Source organism: Corylus avellana, chromosome 1 (genome assembly GCF_965113065.1).
Source record: "Corylus avellana chromosome 1, dhCorAvel1.hap1.2, whole genome shotgun sequence".
NCBI classification, from domain to species: Eukaryota; Viridiplantae; Streptophyta; class Magnoliopsida; order Fagales; family Betulaceae; genus Corylus; species Corylus avellana.
Genome location: NC_142490.1, coordinates 3,816,331 through 3,837,724, shown reverse-complemented (window position 1 = coordinate 3,837,724; position 21,394 = coordinate 3,816,331). Strand labels below are relative to the sequence as shown.

The following is a 21,394-nucleotide window of genomic DNA, read 5'->3' as shown; positions in this document are numbered from 1 at the left end:
ATCATGAGCATAACGCTCTTACATCACAGAGTAAAGCTCTGAAGCAACCATAGCATAAAGCTACAAGATTATCAGGTTTAGTACAAGATTCGAGATCAATCCGCTAACACATGACTAAAATCAGATTTAGTACTAAATATGTGACAGACAGACTCAACCAAATGCATGGATAGCAATTATTCCTCGACCCTGAGAGTAGAAAGACTCTCATGCTGAAACGCTTCCTCCTCGATCCGAAGGCCAGGATAATGATCATATCCACAACCCAAAGGTTTGGACCAAAACTAATTAACCCAAAGGCGACATAGATCGAGTGAGAGAGGAAAGAGCCTTCTTACAAGCCTAACAAAATAGGAAAATTAAACAATACAGGGAAATAAAACAAGAAAAGAAACAGCACACTTCGATCACGCACACGCCGGGAACCGAAAACTGAAGGGGCATTGGAAGCTCATCAAGGGGGGGACTCGTCGAAAGGCCCAATAGTGAACGGTGGGCGGCGAACAGGCGCAGAGAAGACCGGCAAAGCAGGACCTGAAAATAACAACAAACAAGAAAGAAAGGGAAAAAAAAAAAAAACAAGGAACCACCAAAACAAGAAAAAAACAAGGAAAATGAGCACAAAGTAGAAAGACGGTAGCTGGAAGGGAGTCGGACCAGTGTAGGCCGAAGACCGCTGTGTAAGGGGCATGGGAGCTCGACGCGGTGAGGACGCATGAAAGAAAACCCTAATAGCGGGCAATGAAGCGGCGACAAAGGTAGGCGGCGATCACAGATAAGAGAGGGGAAGAGAGATTCGAACTAATAGCATTCGCTTCGTTTAAAGTATAGGCTAAGGTCAATTAAATTGTTGTGCCAAATCCCTTAAATTCATGGATGCTTATCATGCTTTAGCATTTTCATAGTGTCTTCCATTAGAACCAGAGGTGGGTTCTCAAGGAGTAGCTCAATCGGTAGTGAACCACACCTCATGAAGCGAATGTCACTAGTTAGAATATTATCTCCCCCTTCCCTTATGTAAACATGTTAAAAAATAAAAACCGAGGTGGAAAATATCATATCCTATATCCTTTACCTTCATTCAATTAGGAAAAAAAAAATTATTCATTCATATTATTTTCAAATTGACTATTGAATTTGTATGAGTTCAAATGAGTCTTACATATTTAATAGTGAATTTAAAATGCTATTTTTCTGTCTCTTAAATTTAGAAAAATTCTATTTTTTTATGAGGCATGTTACTTATTATTTTTTCAATCATCTTTCAACTATCTCTTTTTGCAAATTTGTGGACTCAGATGGGTTATACACAAATTTAATGGTAGATTCACTCATTCATTGTACAGAGATGTGTAAAAATGGTATAAATAATAATTTTTATCATTTTTTTTTTCTTTTAATCTCAGTGTGAGTCCTACATATTTAATAAATTTGAAAAGGAGATGAACGGAAGATTAAGGAATAACAAATCTTTGTATCGACTGCATATAAAACTATACGATTGTAAAGCTTTCGGCCAACAATATTTATCTTTTTTCAATATTGCCTTTTCACGTGTTTACCATAAAAGCTAATGAACATTCGTCGCTTTGACATAATTTTTAGTTGTATACCTAACTTTCTGTACGAAAGAAGTTTACGAGGTCACATTTTTGTTTCTAAAGGCAATTGTGTTTATTATTATTATTATTATTATGATAGATCTACTGTCTACATGATCATAGAATAATAATGAAACCTATCATAATCAAGATTAGCTTGGGTCAATTTTATATGATTTTTTAATTTTTAAGAGATAACTGATGATTTAATATAATACCAGAGCATACTAGACTTACATGTAAAAAGTATTAAACTAGCCCTTCAGCGCCTACGATTTTCACTGTTTAAGTCCTTTATGTGCAACTCCTAGCGGATAGGTGCTATTATGGTCATGCCCAAGTAAGATAGCCACAATTAGTCACTACGACCTACCATTTTAAAAAAAAAAAAAATCTTAGCCATTTAAGAATGATTGCACATATATGGCTATAACTTTCCCTATGATAGGGCATTACAATTTACATGGTGTGGCCTTGACCAGGACATAAGAGACTTAAAAAGAGAGATTTTAACAACTAAATTTCACATTGAGAAGATGAATAATCTACATAAAGTAAGTAAATTATAAAGATACTTATGAATACTAAAAATCTGTTTGAAATTGTGTTTGAGAAATATAACTTTTTAAGTCAAAAACATTTTTTTTGACAAAAACTTCATTTTTAAGCTTTTGCGTTTTTGCCAAAAATGCGTTTTTGACAATTTTTTCGGCTTTTTTGACACTAAAAAACGCTTTTAAATTTTTTACCAAACGACTACTTTCTTTAAACGAAATTTTTGAGTATTAAACGCACTTTTAAGCCACTCAAACGCAATTTCAAATAGGCCCTAAGTCTCACATTAATTTCTTATTAGTTGAGACTGAGCTTTATAAGTGATTTTAAAGAAGCGTCAAATTAACCGATTGCTTAAGAATTAAGAATAAAACTGATAAGGGGAAAACTGAGTACAATATACATATTTAGCACAGTTTTTATTAACTGTAAAATTTTGAAGTAAAGCCGCATAGTTTTTTCATTTACATCTGGAAGCTACTAATTACAACAATAAGGCCACCAACTTTAGTGCTCCCGTACTGAACATAAATTACCATGGTTAAACTGAGCATAGAGTAGCTCCATTTTAAAACCACTTGAAGATTAAGCCCCCATGAGTTGCAAAGAATGGAGCAAACACCAAGGACTCCACTGCCATGAGCTTGATGAGGATGTTGAGTGAAGGGCCAGAAGTGTCCTTGAGAGGATCTCCAATTGTGTCGCCTATGACAGCTGCCTTGTGAGCATCTGATCCCTTGGGACCTAGTGCTTTTGCATGTTCATTGCCACCAGCCTGCAAGTAAACCACATCAATGCAGGAAAATCAAAATCCTAACTCAAAGTTTTGATGCATAGAGAGCTCCCCTGCTCTAAAACCATCATATATTTAGCTAATACGAGACAAAAATCACGTCCAACAGCTTGTCTTCTCCGTATTTTGCTTTTAGATTAGCTATTTTTGGGCAAGCGCTATAGCTCTATCCTTTCTCTCTTGGTGGAGATTGAAAATCTGTTCGAGTTTGTATTAAAAGAGTAGTAGGTAAAGTTAAAAATGGTGCTTTTTTATTAGCTAAAATGCATAACATTGCTGGAGATGCTCTTACCTCTATGTATTTCTTTGCATTATCCCATGCGCCACCTGTGTTGGAAGCTGAGATGGCAACCTAGAAGGAAAATCATAAAATAGAATGCTCGTTAAATACCAAGGATTTCAATGGAGGGAAAATGACAATATATAAAAGACACTGTTAGGGATGAATCTGGTATCATGAGAAACTTAAGTGCTAGACAAAAACAAGAATATATGAAGCAAACGAATTAGGAGACCTGACAAATATGAACAACCAGAAAAGAAACTGACAAATTTGTGAAGTAATGGAAGTAGAAGCAGCAACAAAACTACGGCTAAATATTAAAACAAATTATCAACAGCTGAAAGCAAATGTTTTCTGTATTTTTAAGGGTGATGGTAAGGCAGGTGGACAAAGACAAACAAAATGCATCCACCCTAGTAGGAGGAGGAACAAGTATCATAGCATACCTGCACACCAGAAACAAGTGAGCCAGCAAGAACCCCAGCAAGAGTTTCCACTCCAAAGAAGGTTCCAGCAATAAGTGGAGTAAGCATTACCAAAGCACCAGGTGGGATCATTTCCCTTAGAGAAGCATCGGTAGAGATCTTGACACAAGTTGCATAGTCTGGTTTTGCTCTTCCTTCCATGAGGCCGGGAATGGTATTGAACTGTCGGCGAACCTCTTCAACCATTTTGAGAGCTGCACTTCCCACGCTCTTCATTGTCATGGCTGAAAACCAGTACGGCAGCATGGCTCCCACAAGCAATCCAATGAAGACCTTTGGAGTCAACACATCAACAGTATTGATGCCTGCTCTGCTCACAAAGGCACCAAACAAAGCAAGGGAAACAAGAGCAGCTGATCCAATAGCAAAACCCTGACACATAAAGGCGTAACGTCAAAAATTTAGTAGAGGTTGACTTGAGACCTTAAAGTGGAAGCAAGTCTTGTGGAAAACCGAAGAGTTGAAGTTATGACGCAACACTTTGTTAGCAGTGAAAAATGAACAACCAGGTAAAAAAAAAAAAAATCACCTTCCCAATAGCAGCAGTAGTATTTCCAGCAGCATCTAAAGCATCAGTTCTTTCACGGATCTCATGGCTCATACCGGCCATTTCTGCAATCCCACCAGCATTGTCACTTATGGGGCCATACGCATCAATTGCAAGACCAGTGGCAATAGTGCTGAGCATCCCTAAAGCAGCAACAGAAATTCCATACATAGCAGCCAAGCTAAAGCTCACATAAATGGCAATGGCAATGGAAAATATGGGAATGATAACAGATTTGTATCCCAGAGCCAATCCAAAAATCACATTTGTTGCAGCACCCGTCCTGCAAGAATCTGCCACATCCTGCACTGGGCTGCAATATTTGAACAAGGTAATAAGCCTCACAATTGCAAGTTGATGGTTATAATGCATACAAAGCATACACAAAGACATTTATGCTATGAGACAGTGTTGTGCAGCAAATTGTTGAGATTGAACGAGGTCATTTAAACTTGTTATAATAGTTGATGCTCTCATTGCCAGTTATAAATAGAAGGAATAGATCACAAAGTGATTAGGGATCACATTTATCTACATACCATAAATTGTTGTTGCACTAGATCCATAAACATTTAACAAATTTTGATATTTCATTTTGATTCTGAGCCACCATGAGTTAACCTCTAGGCATGTTCAATTCTAAGGACTGCTATGACATCTTAATCATGATATCTTTGTTGGAACCAAAATCTGAAAGGCCTGCATAATGAATCAAATTTGATTGGCAAGTGCAAAGCATAGAATGCCACATGCCTGCAGCATTGGCGGGAAGACTGGATCAAATTATCACCAAATGAAAATGAATCAAGATTAAGATCATATGCAGCAGTGCAGAAGAAAGTATAAGCATTAAATTAAAACCTGAAGGAGATAACAAACCTGTAAGCATTGCTAGTATAATACTCTGTAGTGTATCCAATAGCAAGTCCTGCCCACAAGCCAATTGAAACACAGAAGAAAAGATGCCTGCAGTCACAAATAATTTAATAAATGAGACAAAATCTCTTGAGGAATACACCAATTGTGGCCAAGGACAGAAGAAGGGGCACTGCTGGGAGGAGGCATACCAGTTCTTTACAGCCTTGGTGGTCCCAAAGTTAAAGAGAGTAAATTCTGATGGCAAAGCAAAGAAGCTGACCATGGCAATACCAGCAGTCATCAAGACAGTTGAGATAACCAGTTGTTTCTTCAAGGATGGCTCAATCTCACTCACATTCTTAATCTCAAACAGATCAGTTGCAAAAATCGTTGTTATTAAGCAAACCACAATCCCCATTGAACTTATAATCAGAGGATAGGACATGGCTGTGTAGTCATGAGTGGTACCGAAGGACGATATTGATGCAACAAAGAGTGCTGCACAGGATGATTCAGCATAAGATCCAAACAGGTCAGAACCCATTCCGGCAATGTCTCCTACATTGTCACCCACATTGTCCGCAATAACCTAAAAGAAAGTAACATAAAAATTTATTCAAACTGACCAATAATGGCTCTACTAAGTATGATCAACAGGTAAGGAATCTGGAAACTATAAGCGTCCGGAATTTGGGAAGTTACTGCTAAATAAGTAAGTAAAGATACAAGAGTTGATATGTGGAAATACAAATAAACATCTTAGGAACCAGGAAAAAAACATATGTGTTTACTCTTCACTCGTTCTGAGATTCTGATAATTCTATCTGCGCATTGAATAAGTTGGGAAACAAAAACTATGCATGTTAAGATCATGTATGCACATCAATAAAGGAGGACATTTAGAGAAATATGGAGGCTTTGGTCATAATCATTCAAACAAATAGAACAGAAGAATAGAAATTTACAGCTGGGTTACGCGGATCATCTTCAGGAATATTCCTCTCAACTTTTCCGACAAGATCAGCGCCAACATCAGCTGCCTTTGTATATATACCACCCCCAACTCTTCCAAAAAGTGCCATTGAAGAACCTCCAAGTCCATAACCAGTGATAGATTCATAAAGTCCTTCCCAGTCATCCCCATAGTACATCTTAAATAAATTGATGGAGACCCACAGCACCAAAAGGCCGTTGGCAGCAAGAAGGAAACCCATCACAGCACCAGAGCGAAAAGCTGTAATGAATGCCTTCCCAACACCCTTCCTTGCTTGCAGAGTTGTTCTAGCATTGGCATAGGTAGCAATCTTCATCCCAAGAAAACCAGAAAGGACTGACGTAAGAGCCCCAAGCAAGAATGCAATGGTACTAAAGAAGGCATTAGCCAAGGCTGGTTTACAAATATTCCCTTTGTTGTAAGTGCAAGGTTCACTTTTGGTACTGAATCCTGTAACTGAACCAAGGAAGAGGAATATGATGATACCAAATACTCCCGTGAAGATACCAAGATACCTATACTCGGTGAACAGAAATGAGGTCGCCCCTGAGAACATGAGACAGATCCAAGTAAGATCAAATTATATAAGGATATGGTGACATTATCCATGTCCAACAAAATGGCAGACCAATTTCATACTCTTATGATAACTTGAAATTCAAGATTGCTACTGAATTCTACATGCATCAATTATATCTGCATGTCACTCAAGTGCATCAACATAAGAAGGGTCCAAACTCCAGAGTACAGTACAATGTTTGAGAGAAAATACTGTAGGGAATCAACATATCACATATCATAAAATTACAGAACTTTCTTAGCCTTTCTTCTTTTATGTTCACTCGCACATGCCTCTCACTTGCATCTAGCTGTGTGAATGCCTCACATATGCAAGTAGTTGCGTTTTTTGCACCTATCCCAGACTATTTTTTCACATGAAACTTGCTTTTTAGAGAGAGTATTAGAATATTAATTTAAATGATTTACGTCCACAATTTCCTATCGGCTTAACCTTTTGGAATAAGTGACAATTTAATATGGTATTAGAGTAGAGGTCATGAGTTCGAACCTTGACTCCACAATTTACCCAATTTCAGTTAAATATTTCATGTGATTCATCTCATTTCAGTTAAATATTTCGCGTGTTGAGACTCACTTGTTAAGGAAGAATTTGAGCTCATACGTGAGAATGAGTATTAGAATATTAATTAATATGATAAAGTCTACCATTTCATATAAGCTTAAGCTCTTCGGATAAGTGGTGATTTAACAAAGTGAGAGAAAACCCCAAAAAGTTTTGAAATTTATGAAAAAATAAATACTTTGTATCATTATCATCATCTTTTTTGTGTCATGAACGTAAAAAAGAAGACAAATTAGGAAATTTCCTCTTGAAAGAAACATATATGGTTTTTGAAAATTTCATGGGACCCATCTCAGATATATAATCCAAATGAAAGTATGGCAATGGCATCTTCAAAAACTAGTCATTCTTGGCACATGAATCACAGGGGAAGACAAAAAAAAAAGGGTTTATCAGCGCAGTGTTGCAATAGAATTCTCAAAGCCATAAAAATCTATGAGAATAATCTGATAGAGGATTTTACAGAAATTTGATAAGAGGGGTTTATGAGTATTATCATCTCATTAGGTACTGAGGCAACTACCAATGTGAACAGAAAATAGAAGACCATGGGACTAATTACTAAGTACACCCCAACAGTGAAACAAATATCATCACCCCAGCCATAGGTTCTTGCTCCTAGGTGTTAAAAGTTACAGATAGAAAACCTACATGTTAATAACATCATATGATGGGCCACCAAGAAAAAAAAATTAATTAATTAATTAATTAAATGATGGATTCAACCCTGTTCAACAGTGACAAATGAATCTTCATGCTTACCATCATGAAAATAGAAAATCACTAAATTTTGAACTTATTTTATACCACATGTTTAAACACACTTTGATTGATTGATTCATCCAAAATATAAAATAAAAAGAAAATTTTTAAAAGCTACCACAAACAATATATCATAATTCTAGTATTTGCTTTGATGGACATGGCTCGATGCTAAAGATCTGCTTAAATCCTAGTTTCCAAATTTTCCTTTAATTGTTTTTTGTGAGTTGTGAGGCTTGTATGCGCTTTTCAAACGAATTCGCTTAGTCTCAATGATCAGTTCAACAAAGGTGACATATATAGGTGATAAAAGGGATGAAAAATATGATCATAATAGCTAGGTCTTGAAACATGAATGAATTACTCAGAGGTCATCTACAGGAAGAACTCATTTTTTGCTTAAAAAACATAGAAAAAGAAGGCAGATCTATTTATACACAATTCAAACAGCTATCTGGAAAAGGAGAAAAAAGAAGGGGGTGGGGGACTAAACACAAAAAATGAAAAGATACAAAAAGAAGTTCAGAATTTTAAAACTTAATATGTCAATCACAAAAAATTCCAAAGAAGTGGGCAGTAAAAAATTCCTGAGTTCAGCTAAACAATCCCAATGTATAACAGACAAGAAGAGAAAGAATAAACTTAAAATAGTAATTCACATATACCACCACTATAAAACCTTTCTCCTTTTCTGTTTTTTTTCTTCCCCTATGACATAATGAAACTCATCATCTTCAATTAAATAACATAATAACACACAAAAAAAAAAAACACAAGGATATATATCATTGTCCCATAATACAAGGCAAAAAAAAAAAACAAACAAAAAGACAACCAGAGACCTCAATCACCAACAGCTCAACCAGAACATAACACAAAACACAACAAACTAGAAATATACAATGGGGGAGAGAGAGAGAGAGAGAGGGAGGGAGCTCACCAACAGATATGGCATTCTGAATTTCAGCAACCTTGACAGAAACCTCAAAGTTGTCAACACCCTCCTCAAACTCTCCTGCATCAATCAAACTGTCTTTATACCCATTATAATCACTAGCTTCACCAGAAACCCTGACCTTGGAGACCAAGAACCACTGAACCAAAGCAAACACAAGCCCAATCAAGGCGGCCGCAGGTATCAGAACCTGTGTAAGACCCTCACTCAGCAAAGCCATAACAAAAACAAACAAATGCCCCAATGATTTCTTGAGCTGTCTTTGGCAAATATGGCTAAAACCAGTACTGGGATTTTAAATTACAGCCTCTGAGGCTCTGAGCTGAAACCTACAAACCCAGAGAGTGCATTATCCTGAAGTTATCCCAGTGGCCCATGCATGGCATTTGGAAGAATATGGATTTGAATGACTGTTGGGACTCAGCAAGATTCTTCCTTTCCTTGGATTTTGTAAACTGGTTGTTTTGATTAGCAGGTAGGAGTTATTTCCCACTGCAATCTTTATCCAATGGGGACTATTTTTTTTCTCACTGATGGGTGTACTTGGACAAGTCAGCATTAGATAGATGGGACAAAGACAGAAGCCAATAATTACTTCTCAATTAAGGCTTCACAGGTAATGGGAAACTGGAATAGTTCTTACAGCAGATATTTTTGTATACACTTTCATTAATCCCAACTTTCATCAATATTTTCTCTAGTACAACAATCATTTGTTCTTCAAACTCTTTTGTAGCTTCTATTCAAGAAAATTTCTACTTTTTTTTTTTTATGGTTTATTGGGAAGTGTTGAATGTTGAATGTAAAATGTGATGTATACTCATATTCTTTAATAGTTTATCTATCTATATCATACCTACCAATTGAATGCTGTTCATATGGGGTAGATCTATCTTCAAAACTTCCAGAAGATATATATATACATATATATATGTCGAGTCAATCAATAGCACCACCTAAAACGTTTCCTTTTTCCATTTTCTGATATCAAATCAGAATGGAACATTTTCATTTTTTTTTTATTAGGCAAAAATCAGCTGGTGGCCATTTCTATAATCAACTTTTTTTGGCCCTTAATTATATTGCCCTGTTCAAGTCCGGGCAGAGAGTTAGAATATTCTAAATTGGAAGTAATTGGCCAAGTTTGAACCAAATTCTTTGTCTTTTTACTATATAGATATAGATATCGATATAGATAGATAGATAGATGTATGGTTGGAAACTTTTATTATTATTTATATAGATAGATAAATAAATAAATAAATATATGGTTGGGAAAATTCTATTATTATTATTATTTTGTGTGACAATCCGTATCGATCTAATGAAAGTGAGAGCCCTTAAGGCCCCTATGAAAATGAAAGAACCAACCGTTTACGAAGGAAAAATGTATGTACTCAAAATAATGGCATCTCCAATTATAATTAGAAAATATCTCTCTCTCTCTCTATATATATATATGAGCCGTGATTCAGAGCACGCCAGGCAACAAATTTTTTTTTTTAATATTTTAATAACTAAAATAAAAAAAATTTTGCCCGCATGCTGTGCTATTTATCTTCACCCTATATATATATATTAGTGAAGGTGGCTCTCAAATCATCTATGGAAGAAATTTGAATAAAATATTATTTAGGGTTTGTTTGGGTATGCGTTTGAGAGACTTAAAAATATATTTAATACTCAAAAAATTATGTCTCCAAGAGGTAGTTTAATCGGCTAAGATCACACCTAATGAAGCAGAGGTCACTAGTCGTTTAAAGAAAAAAGTATTACGTTTTTTTTTTTTTTTTTTTTTTTTACTTAATAACTATTTTTTTTCAAACGCAATCTCAAGCATGCTCCAAGTGTTATTTCATAATATTGTAATCTCAAAAGTTGTATGATTTGATTTTTCTTAATGATAGCTTAGAATTTCACTTTAAAAAATAAATAAAAAATTAAAGGTATGATTAGGATAGTATTATATATAGAGAAATGCTAAAGGCCCAACTTTTTTGCCCAACAAAAGTCCAACTTTTACCTTCTTTTTTTTTTTCTAAAAAAAACAAAATGGAAAATGGAAAAAATGTCTAAAGCAACCCTATCTATTTTTTGGCCTTTCTTTTATTTAGTATTTTTTAAAAAATAAAAAATGGTATTTTTCTTCATAATAATGACATTTTCTTAAAAAAATGACATTATTATGAAAAAAATACCATTTTTCATTTTAAAAAAAATACCAAATAAAAGAAAGACAAAAAATAGATAGGGTTGCTTCAAACATTTTTTCTATTTTTTTATCTTATTTTATTTTTTAAAAATAAATAAGGTAAAAGTTGAACTTTTGTTGGACAAAAAAGTTGGACTTTTGTTTCAATTATATATATATATATATATATATATATATAATTAAAACAGTTTAACAATTTAAACCCAATTTTATTAAAAGAGACAAATTCATCAAGTTTTAAAGTAAAACTTTCCCTTTTGGATATTGCAACTTGCAAGGAAAAGTTAGCATGGGCCATGGCTCATTAAATTTAGGATAGAAAAAAAAGAAGTGTTCATTAAATTCCCGAAAGCACCACGTGTTCTGCATTTATTGGAGCTCAGGGAACCACGTTAAAGTCTCTGCTTTTTTTGTTTTTAATAATATCTTTTTCTCGAGGTGTGTTTTTTTTTGGGTATCTTGTTCTGGACGTTAATAAAATGAAAAAAGTATGATATAAAATATGTGAAGAAGATGAGGTTACCACGGCATTCATGCCCTTTCCCATATACACGTCTAGACCTACTTTCCAACCTACTAATAACAAAATTATTTTTTAATTTACAAGGTTGATATAGTAGTCTCAATTAATTTCTGTTAAAAAAAAATTAAAAATTAATTAAGACTATCACATCACCATTATAAGATAATTGTAAAATAAAATGTAGTATATAGTATATAGTATTATTATTATAATTTCTTAATATGCAAACATCTTTAGGTGTATTTTCTTTTAGGTATCCATAATTCATAATTTTGTATGGTAAAAAAGAACAAAGTTTTTCTCTAAATTAGTAAATGAAAATCATATTTTCTAAGGATAGATATTGATTTTTTTTTTTTAAAAAAAAGGACTAAATTGAAAGAATTACTTCCACCCAAATTTGAAGAAAAACTTGATTCTTTTATATAATCTTTGAGATCCTTATGTACAATATCAAAAATAATTATTAGCGAGAGAATAACTAGAAAAAGAATATATATATATATATATATATATATATATATATATATGTCGAGGAACCTCTCCAAGACAGGGTGCCCTTTAAACCCACCCTTGCAGAGTAAACTCCGATCTCGTGCACCGCACCCTTTGAAGTTTTTCTACACAGAACTGGTTAAATCTCTAGCTTTTCACCAGGGAAAGATTGTTTGCATCCATGAGGTGTTGAACCTTGAACCTTGAAGGGATGATACCTCAAGACCACGGCCTCCACCACTTGGGCTAACCCCTTGGGGTTAATTATAATAATAATAATAATGGGGGAAAATTCATTAAGCTTTAAGACCATTAACTAAATGACAGAAAGAGTTCTCATTCCATGAAGGACATTCAAGCTTAAGCTCTTCCCACCAACCTCCCAGGAAATAAAGATTTGTTTGGATGCCTGTAATTTCTGATTATTTTTTTTTTCCGGAAATAAAGGTCAACACGATTTTGCTTGCGTAGCAATGAAGATTTGACATGATCAAAGATTTTTCCGGCTTCTACATAGTCAAGGAAATGCAAAGGAATAAGATTGAATGGATAAAATTCTCAATCTCTTCTCCACTTAGAATATTGCTAGGAAATCTAGTATCCATTGGCATATGTATAAACCTATCTTCATTGCACATTTACAAGAGTAAGGCTTGTATTCTATGTGTCCGGTGTGTGCAAGACGCAAATTAGGACGATCACATCAGTAATTAAAGACGTGTAGCAACCCTGAATTACGTCTCGTGTGCACAGGCACAAGACACAAACCAAAGCCCATTTAAAAAGTCTTGTATCATAGTTTTGCAAGGATTATGGTAAGAGTTCATGCGGTGCACTCTATGGTAAATTCTCTTTCTATTATATAATTTGATAGGAGTAATAAAAAAATGTTCAATGAATATTCAAAACCACCACGTTTACCGCATTTTTGTCTAACTCAACAATCCACACCAAAGTCCTCGCTCTTTTTTTTTTTTTTTTTCTTCATTATCTTTTTCTGAAAGCAATAGAATGAAAAGTATACCACACATAATATGTCACCAGGATGAGCTTGCCACGGCATTGTTTCCCATTCACATGCCTTGACTTGTCCTTGAAGTTCAACTTCTGAACCAACAAATCAGTACAATACTGAATTAGATTATGTACATTTTTTTTTTTGTCTCCTCATAGAATACAGATAACGTATTAGTGTAAACAAGAACTTTACTTGCAGCTTAAAGAACCAATGGTATAAAGAAGTGGGCTCGTTTGACAACACTTTTAAAGATAGTTTTTTGCCTTTTAACAAAAAAAGCTGAAGTATTAACAAAATACTCACAAACTACTTTTACCTTTTTAAAGATAGTTTTTTGCCTTTTAACAAAAAAAGCTGAAGTATTAACAAAATACTCACAAACTACTTTTACCTTTGTGTCACACCACAACCAAAAAAACATAAGACACGCTCTAAAAAGTTTTGCCAAACGAACCTTGTACAGTAATTCTATACAAATTATACAATGCATAGGCATATTGGATGAGCCTCAGGTTTCTACTGTAACAGACATACAACAATGTCATCTCAATCACTTTCTGTTTTATCTCATTTCCCTCCTCAAGTTGAAGCTAGGTCCTCATCTTCATAGAGTTTGCATGGGGCTGCAACAAGCAAGATCTTATTGAATAACCCACAAACATGGAACGCTGATCAACCTCAGTTTTTCAACAAATCCTTTATAATTTGGTGTCCCTAACTACTTACAGATGAATCAGAGACCTTCCACCTTTCAGATTATAAAGTGAACAAAACTTTGTTAATCTCAGACAATGCAATTTCAACAATTCATCTCACCTATTTAGCAATTACATAATATCAAAGCTGCTTAATACAATTGTCCAAGTAGACAGATGTTTAACAGAAAAAGAAGCTTAAAAATTATGTGCGCAAATTGGTAGGATAACATATTTAAACTCAGCATTTCCTACGTACTTGGTAGTTGAGAGCTCATGCCCAAAAAATCAGGGGAAAAAATGAAATTGCTATAGGTAATTGATCCAATGTTTTTCTTATGAACTAGTTTTTTCAAATGAGAAAAGTGACCTCATGATGTTGATAATTTCATCATGCCCTCTTTATGCACATGACGTCCTAAAACACTTGTCACAACATCTTCTGAACCCACTTCAGGGCAAGTGAAGCCTAGATGAAGATGTTTTTGGCAGCTTTTCTGTGACAGCTGATAGAGAAGTGATGGTGAGGAAAGTGCTGTACTTCCAACAGGAGGAATTTTGCTTGAAGCCCTTGCCTTATGCTTTTAGCAACAGAACTTTTACATAGAGAAGAATCTGGCAATTGAAAGAGTGAAAAACCAGCCCCACCAGCATGAATTGGCTACACTTGACATCCACCAAAAATCTATAGCATCATGTCCATGCATAAAATTTCCAGTTTGCACATCAGAAAAGCAAACTGTCTAATATCAGTTTACCTCATAGTAATGTTGGGAGAATCCTCCCCGGTCATAGAAGTCCACACAGTAGACAAGGAGGTCATTTTGATATTAGTGCTGCAATGCCTGGCGTGCCCATAAAGGCAGAGGTGCTTGAAACATGATTGGAAGACCAGTAACAGGGTGCTCAAACGACAAGCTCTCTGCATGAAGTTCGTGGCCATCATAAATTCTCCCTTTCCACTCATAGATGCCCTCATATTTCACATCTCCTCTAATAGAAATTCCAAGATACTGACAATGCAAGCGAATTTGATGTGTTCTTCCACTCCGAGGATAAGCTCTTATCAATATCTCATCCTTCTTCACATCATTCTCTGGTACTGCTTTCTCTTCAGCTACTATAGTATTTTCTTCATCTTTCCTAAATTCAGATAGCTCTTTGAAGCTCCCTTGTCCATTTATTGATAATACTTCAAATGACGTTTCCATGTCCTTGACTAGTGACCCACCCGGTAGCGTCCGACCCACATCTGACGCAGCATACACACGCCAGACCCCAAACTTTGACCGACCATGACCTGATTTGATGGTTATTTTTTCCCATCTTGGAGCTGGACCAACAGAGAGTGCAATGTATGTTTTCGTAACCTTGTGATCAGTGAATGCCTTGACAAGCTTAGAAGCTACTTTGTGGGACTTTGTTATCACCATAACACCACTGGTGTCACGATCAAGTCGATTAGCAAGATGAAGCTCTGGAAAGTTGGCCTTGGTCCCTGACATATTGAAACATTTTAACTCAGTTCCACATTCAAGAAAGAGATACGAATTAATTAATCAGAAAGCACCCTTAATCTTTCCTATTCATTATAGAGTTTAAGGCTGCATTCAGTATTCTCAAACCCAATCATCAACTCTATTGCTTGCAGCTTACAGATTCTGGTCACAGGTATCAGAGATGCTAAAATTCACGCATTGTTGCCTAGTGACTTGAAACATCTAATATTCATGATAATCCGACCGAGTAAATTGCATTTCAACCTTATTACTGATCAACAAGTACTGTATAAGTCGTATTAATTGAAACTCAATAAACCCAATAAACCAAAAGTCAATTTACTAGGATGTGCATTTCATAGATATCAATCAAGCAATTGAAGAAGCTTCATATGACGATGCTCAAGCTGTCAAAAGAATTGTTTTATTTTGATTCATCAAAATTTATCTTAGTTCAACATTTCCCTATCTCTTCCCTCCATGTGGTCACCAAGAAAAGTAAAAACCACCTCACAGAATTTGAAATTATTCACAAGTTTTGAACTTATGCAATTATGCTCTATGTTGCCTCTAATTTAAACCAAAACCCATGGGTACTAAAAATTTATATAAAGCTAATGAGCAGCCTTGCATTCAAGATTATCAAACTACTCCTATTTTCCTAATATTCCTGGGAAAACTTATCATTTTTATGTAGACATTTCGGATTCCCCATCATAAGAATTAAACACGATTTACATAAAAATCAACATTAACCACATTTATTTACAAGCAAGCAAAACCGCTGTCAACTCGGATCGACCCAAAAAGCAAAAAATCGAGAATAAGCCAAGCAGACCTTCCGAGTCGGCCGAGTCACAGAGAAGCTGAGGTACCGAGGCGAGCACGTTCTCACAGTAGACCCCCTGGGGCTTGTTTACAGCAATGAGCCACTCATCATGGTACAGCACATGGGTCGGTAACAGAGTGAAGAGGCTGGACTTAGAAGAAGCCGACATGGCTCTGGCGAGCTCTATGTTCTTGGAGATGGGAGGGAGTGTGGGGGAGAGTGGCACAGGGTAGTTTTGTGGGTTTTGGAGGGTGCTTTGGGAAGTGGGTTTTGTTGGGTCGGCATGGTTTGACATGGTGGCGGTGGTGAAGTGGCAGAGTAGGCAGGGGGGTTTGGGGAATTTGGTGAGGAAGAGAGCGGTAGGTTGGAGATGGTAAGGAAATGCCATTTGTTGCGGCGGACTCGGAAGCAACGAAATAGTCGCCGTTTCTTAATAAAAGCTCTCTCTTTCCTTACGAGATTGGTTTGTAAAGGCGGACGTTTTCAGTTCGTAAGGCGACAATAATCGCCACGACAAATTTCAACACAAATTTTTAAACAAATACCTTTTAATTTGTTTCTGTTAATTTTTCATTTGAAAAAAATAATAATAATGATAATGTAATATTGTGAAGTCTACGAATACGAAAAAATAATCAAATTATGTAAAATTGTTGAAATCTATTCATTTTTTATCGCTTGCCTTTACTCAACATTGAACGTGGTTTTATTGTTACTCATTATAAAGTCTAATTTCACATAATAAGTAAAGCAAAATGTAACACTCATTAGTATCTTTTTATAATTTACCCACTCTATGTAAATTTTTCCATTCTTCTTAATATAAGACCGAAGTGTTATAATTTATGTATGTATGAGAAAGGCTCTAAAAAATCAAGTCTCATGTCGGATAATATACGATACGTATGTTCTCCTCTTTGTATGTATATGTATTTTTTCCTTCCCTTACAGAAAAGTGTACTATATACCATTATTATTAACGTAAGATGTTTTATTTTACAATAGGTCTTAACCGACTGCCTAACTCGCCTAATAATAATAGAGAAGGTTGTAACCTATGTAAGACATGTGTTATCATCAAATTTGTATCATATTTCCATTAGATCGAGCATGCCAACTCCATTAGCATTTCACTTTTATGAATGGCTCAAGTTCAAAGTTAGAGGAATAAAAATGAAGAATGAAAAAAAGAAGGGGTTAAATTCAAATTTACATCTTCAAATTAAAAAAAAAAAAAAAGAAGAAGAAAGAGCTAAAACTGGTTTATAATTATTTTATAATTTACTGACACGTCATGTGTTCGGAGGGTGTTATTTATTTAATTTTTTTTTTTACTGTCCCTGATCGGGTTTCAAATTGGATCCAGCACTAAACAAATCAAACCCATTTCGTTCGTCCGAAAGGCGTCGGAATAGTCGTAAATATATGACGACACGTCGTCGTTTCCTGGACGGGTTACATCGTCTTGGAGCTCTAAACCCTGAGAGTCCTGAACCTTCATTCTCTCTTAAACCCTAAACAGGGAGAAGAATATCAATCTTTGTTTTCCCATTCATCTTACAAATCCCAAAATAATGTCATTTCTCATACTCAGAAAATCACTTAGAAGCTCCAAAGTCACCACGCAAAACCCTAGAATTTCCTTCCTATTCTCTTACGGGTCTCCTTCATTTTTGTACAAAACCACAGAAGCCCCATCTGGGTCTCGCCAATTGTCGCATTTAATACCAGAAAACCCTATTCCACCATCTGGGTCTCCCATTTACAGGCATAGCTTTTCTGGAATTTACTCCAATTCACTTCCAAGCATCAAAAACCTTAGCCAATTTCGCCAAAGTCCAGTCATTTTGACGCTGTTTCGATATTTTGGTACTGAAGCTGCTATACAGCCCTCAACTGCAGATGGGCTCACGGTCGAGGGGATCTTAGCTAGTAATTGGACAATTCTTGATGAGAGTGAGAGTGATTGGAAGAGTCATGCTGCTGCAATTGCTCAATCCATTCATCTGATCAAGAAGCGCTTGAGGGTATGCCATGTAATTTAATATCGGGGTCTGGGTTTAAGCATACAATCGGGTATTTATGTTGAAAGTTCAACAATCCTTGGTCATATGCTGGTTGAAGTCTGATACGGTAGTCTGTTAATGTTCGAGTGAGTTCATTTCAAATTTAAATTATGATTGTTGTAGTTTTACTGATCGTAAGAGGTTAACCAAACATTAATTTGGGTTATCCTGTTACCATTTTGACTATATTTGATTTTCATCAAAAATTTTAAGTTGAGTTTAGTTTTTCATCAAAGAAAATTTATATATTTAAGAATAGTTGAAGCATAATTTGTATATACATTGATATTTTTCACTATTTACTATGTTATTGTATTTGAATGGCTTTCAGTTGTCTGACATCTTGAAGTATAATTTTGCTTTACTTTGTCTGATTATAAGAGCTGAAACAAGTTTTGATTTTGGGTTTGTGGATGACCTATTTTATGGAAATGTGTGTGTTTTGGTATGGTGGCAGTGGAAGAAATTGGTGGTTAGGTTGGATTTGTTATCGATGGAGCTGAATAAGCCAGATCTTTGGGATGACCCTGTGCATGCCGGGAAGATTAGCCGTGAACATGGTTCTCTCATGGGTAAAATGAAACAGGTGAGGGCATTTGAGCGGGAACTGCTAGAGCATATTGACATGATTAAGCTCGCTGGTGAGGAGAATGATGCAGACATGGAATCGGTGGGCACTCACTTCTTTATCTAGGCATGTATTCGTTCTGTTTTGTGAGTTATTTCTTGTATACTTTACTTATCAAAAAAAAAAAAAGAAGATTTTTCTTGTATACTGAACAATTTGGCAAATTTTGATCTATTCTTTTCTGATTTTTTAGATTTATGATATGGCTCATACTTTTTTGAAAATTTTGGTAAACATGCACTTCAGTGTGCTTGAGTAGCTTTTCATATATCCTCCTACCGTGTAACATTTTGAAATCAAACTACACAGATAACCATTGGTTCTTTTCATTTTGAATCCTTATCTTAATGTTCAACCTTTTCTTTTAAGGTAGAAGGTAATAAATACTTTGCAATCTTCTCTTATTACCTCGATACCAACTTTTATACATGTGGCTTGCCTTCACTTTGCAGGAATCATTGAAAGCTTTGGTTAGGATGAGAAGAAATTCAAAGGAGAAAGAGCTTCAAGCTATGTTAGCTGGGGAGCAGGATTCTTGCTCTTGTTACATAGAGGTTATTTTTATTTTATCGTTGTAACAGCATTTAGGTTCATTGCATATTTTTTGCATTAAATATCTGTACGTTTCCCGAAGTCCCCTGTCTGATCTTGTTAACATGAAATTGCCCAATAGTTCACTTCTATATATCTTCTTTCTTCTCCTTGATTACTACTTACTAGTAACAATAGCTGTGGTAATATGTGCATGATATAGGTTCAAGCTGGAGCTGGGGGTACTGAGAGCATGGATTGGGCAGCAATGGTCATGCAGATGTATAAAATGTGGGCTCAGCAACGTGGATATAAAGTAACTGTTGTGGATGAAATGCCTGGTGAGATGGCCGGAATCAAGGTTCATCTTCTTACTAGTTTCCACTCATCCTTATTTTCAATTGAATTTATTGTTGTTGATAGATAACACGCGCTGTCAAGAAGACAATCAGCACACACCCACCACTCTAAGCAACCTATCTGTGCTACTATTCAACAGTGGATAGTGCTTTCATTTGCCTCTTTCTGAATTTTAAATGCCTGTCAAGCCTGCTTGATCTGAAAGTTTGGTCTGCATTTTAGTCTTTCCTAGGCATTATTGTTAAATACAACTAGTTTTCTGATTTTAAATTAATCTGTTCTTTCAGCGGGCAACAATCAAAGTGGATGGCGAATATGCTTTTGGATACGCCAAAGCAGAAGTAGGAGTCCACAGGTTGGTACGTATCTCGCCTTTTGACAGTAATAAGCGCCGGCATACTTCATTTGCTGCTGTCGCTGTAATTCCAATCATGGGCGATGGATCTACCCGTGTACAAATCAATGAATCTGATCTCCGTATTGAGCGGTTTCGTGCCGGGGGTGCTGGCGGGCAGCATGTTAATACAACTGAGAGTGCTGTGAGGATAGTTCACATTCCCACAGGAATTACTGCCACTTGTCAAAATGAAAGGTATGAAATTTGTGCGTGCAAAAGTTTAATGGATTTAGATGTAACAGTTTTCTCGATTCCAAAAGATACATTTTTGTTGTAAACACAGATCACAACATCAAAACAAGGCTTCGGCGATGGCTGTGCTTCAGTCTCGAGTGGACCAGCTCGAGATGGCTCGCCAGGCTCAGATGAATGCACAGCATACTCAATCTCTCACTGACATAACGTGGGGCAGCCAGATTCGTAGTTATGTGCTTCATGTATGCTCTGGAGTCTGGAACCTTACTTCTTTCATTAACTTATTTGGAGCCATCAACCATCTAAGCACCACTAACTTCCATTGATATTTTTGATTCAGCCTTACCGCATGGTGAAAGATCTGCGAACTAGCTATGAAGTTTCGGATCCTGATTCTGTCCTTGAAGGAGATCTGGACGGCTTCATCATGAGCTATTTATCAGCTTCCCTTGATAAAGATGAAGATGGCCGGTGATCTTAGTTACCGGATTTCATTGGCATTATGCATATTGTCACAGCTGAATCCATGCAAAGGTTGAACATCTGACTCATGATAATTAGCCATATCTTGACTAACAACAAGCCAATCAGCTGCAACGATGTTCCCTGTCAGGCATGGGCTTTTGATGGTCATGTAGAGATGATATAGTTAAATTTAGAGAGGGCATGGCAATAAAGATTTTAGTAGTAGGATGAAAAACGGTCCTTCAAATGTTTATTTGTGGTGGATACAATCAATTCATCGATACCAAGTTATTGTCAATACTTTTTCTTCAATGAAATATTTATTTGTAGTGATACAATCATATGTTCTCTAAATGTTTTTGGGATGCATACCCGTTTTTATTTTTTTAAAAATTTGTTTTTCTAATTGACGAAGGAAAATGGTTATTAGGGATTCTTCTCACTCGTGATTCCAATGATAAATAATATGAGAATGCTTCTAAACACAAGGTGAGAAGCAGCTCA

The 21,394-nt window shown here is 35.7% G+C and overlaps 3 protein-coding genes across 4 annotated transcripts; 1 reads left to right on the top strand and 2 right to left on the bottom strand.

The window, feature by feature from the left end:
• Window positions 1-2,545: 2,545 nt before the first annotated feature.
• Window positions 2,546-9,440, bottom strand: LOC132171275 (pyrophosphate-energized vacuolar membrane proton pump). Its single transcript, XM_059582558.2, has 8 exons — window positions 8,963-9,440; window positions 6,088-6,662; window positions 5,332-5,711; window positions 5,144-5,230; window positions 4,247-4,577; window positions 3,679-4,089; window positions 3,242-3,301; window positions 2,546-2,931 (listed from the first exon to the last, which is right to left on the bottom strand). Exons 1-8 carry the CDS (start codon window positions 9,195-9,197, stop codon window positions 2,725-2,727), a joined length of 2,286 nt encoding a protein of 761 aa, XP_059438541.2. The 5' UTR covers window positions 9,198-9,440; the 3' UTR covers window positions 2,546-2,724.
• A 4,577-nt stretch (window positions 9,441-14,017) lies between these two features.
• Window positions 14,018-16,638, bottom strand: LOC132171277 (Pseudouridine synthase family protein). Of its 2 annotated transcripts, XR_009439021.2 has the most exons (3): window positions 16,258-16,638; window positions 14,679-15,418; window positions 14,018-14,535 (listed from the first exon to the last, which is right to left on the bottom strand). XR_009439021.2 is itself a non-coding variant. In XM_059582560.2 (2 exons), exons 1-2 carry the CDS (start codon window positions 16,634-16,636, stop codon window positions 14,751-14,753), a joined length of 1,047 nt encoding a protein of 348 aa, XP_059438543.2. In that variant the 5' UTR covers window positions 16,637-16,638; the 3' UTR covers window positions 14,018-14,750. The 2 variants fall into 2 exon arrangements, 1 of the variants encoding a protein (XP_059438543.2); XM_059582560.2 differs by having other exon boundaries at window positions 14,018-15,418.
• A 987-nt stretch (window positions 16,639-17,625) lies between these two features.
• Window positions 17,626-21,222, top strand: LOC132171276 (Peptide chain release factor 2). Its single transcript, XM_059582559.2, has 7 exons — window positions 17,626-18,275; window positions 18,772-18,984; window positions 19,395-19,496; window positions 19,697-19,834; window positions 20,121-20,425; window positions 20,514-20,667; window positions 20,766-21,222. The coding sequence occupies exons 1-7, from the start codon at window positions 17,823-17,825 to the stop codon at window positions 20,898-20,900; spliced, it is 1,500 nt and encodes a 499-aa protein (XP_059438542.2). The 5' UTR covers window positions 17,626-17,822; the 3' UTR covers window positions 20,901-21,222.
• The last annotated feature ends 172 nt before the right edge of the window (window positions 21,223-21,394 follow it).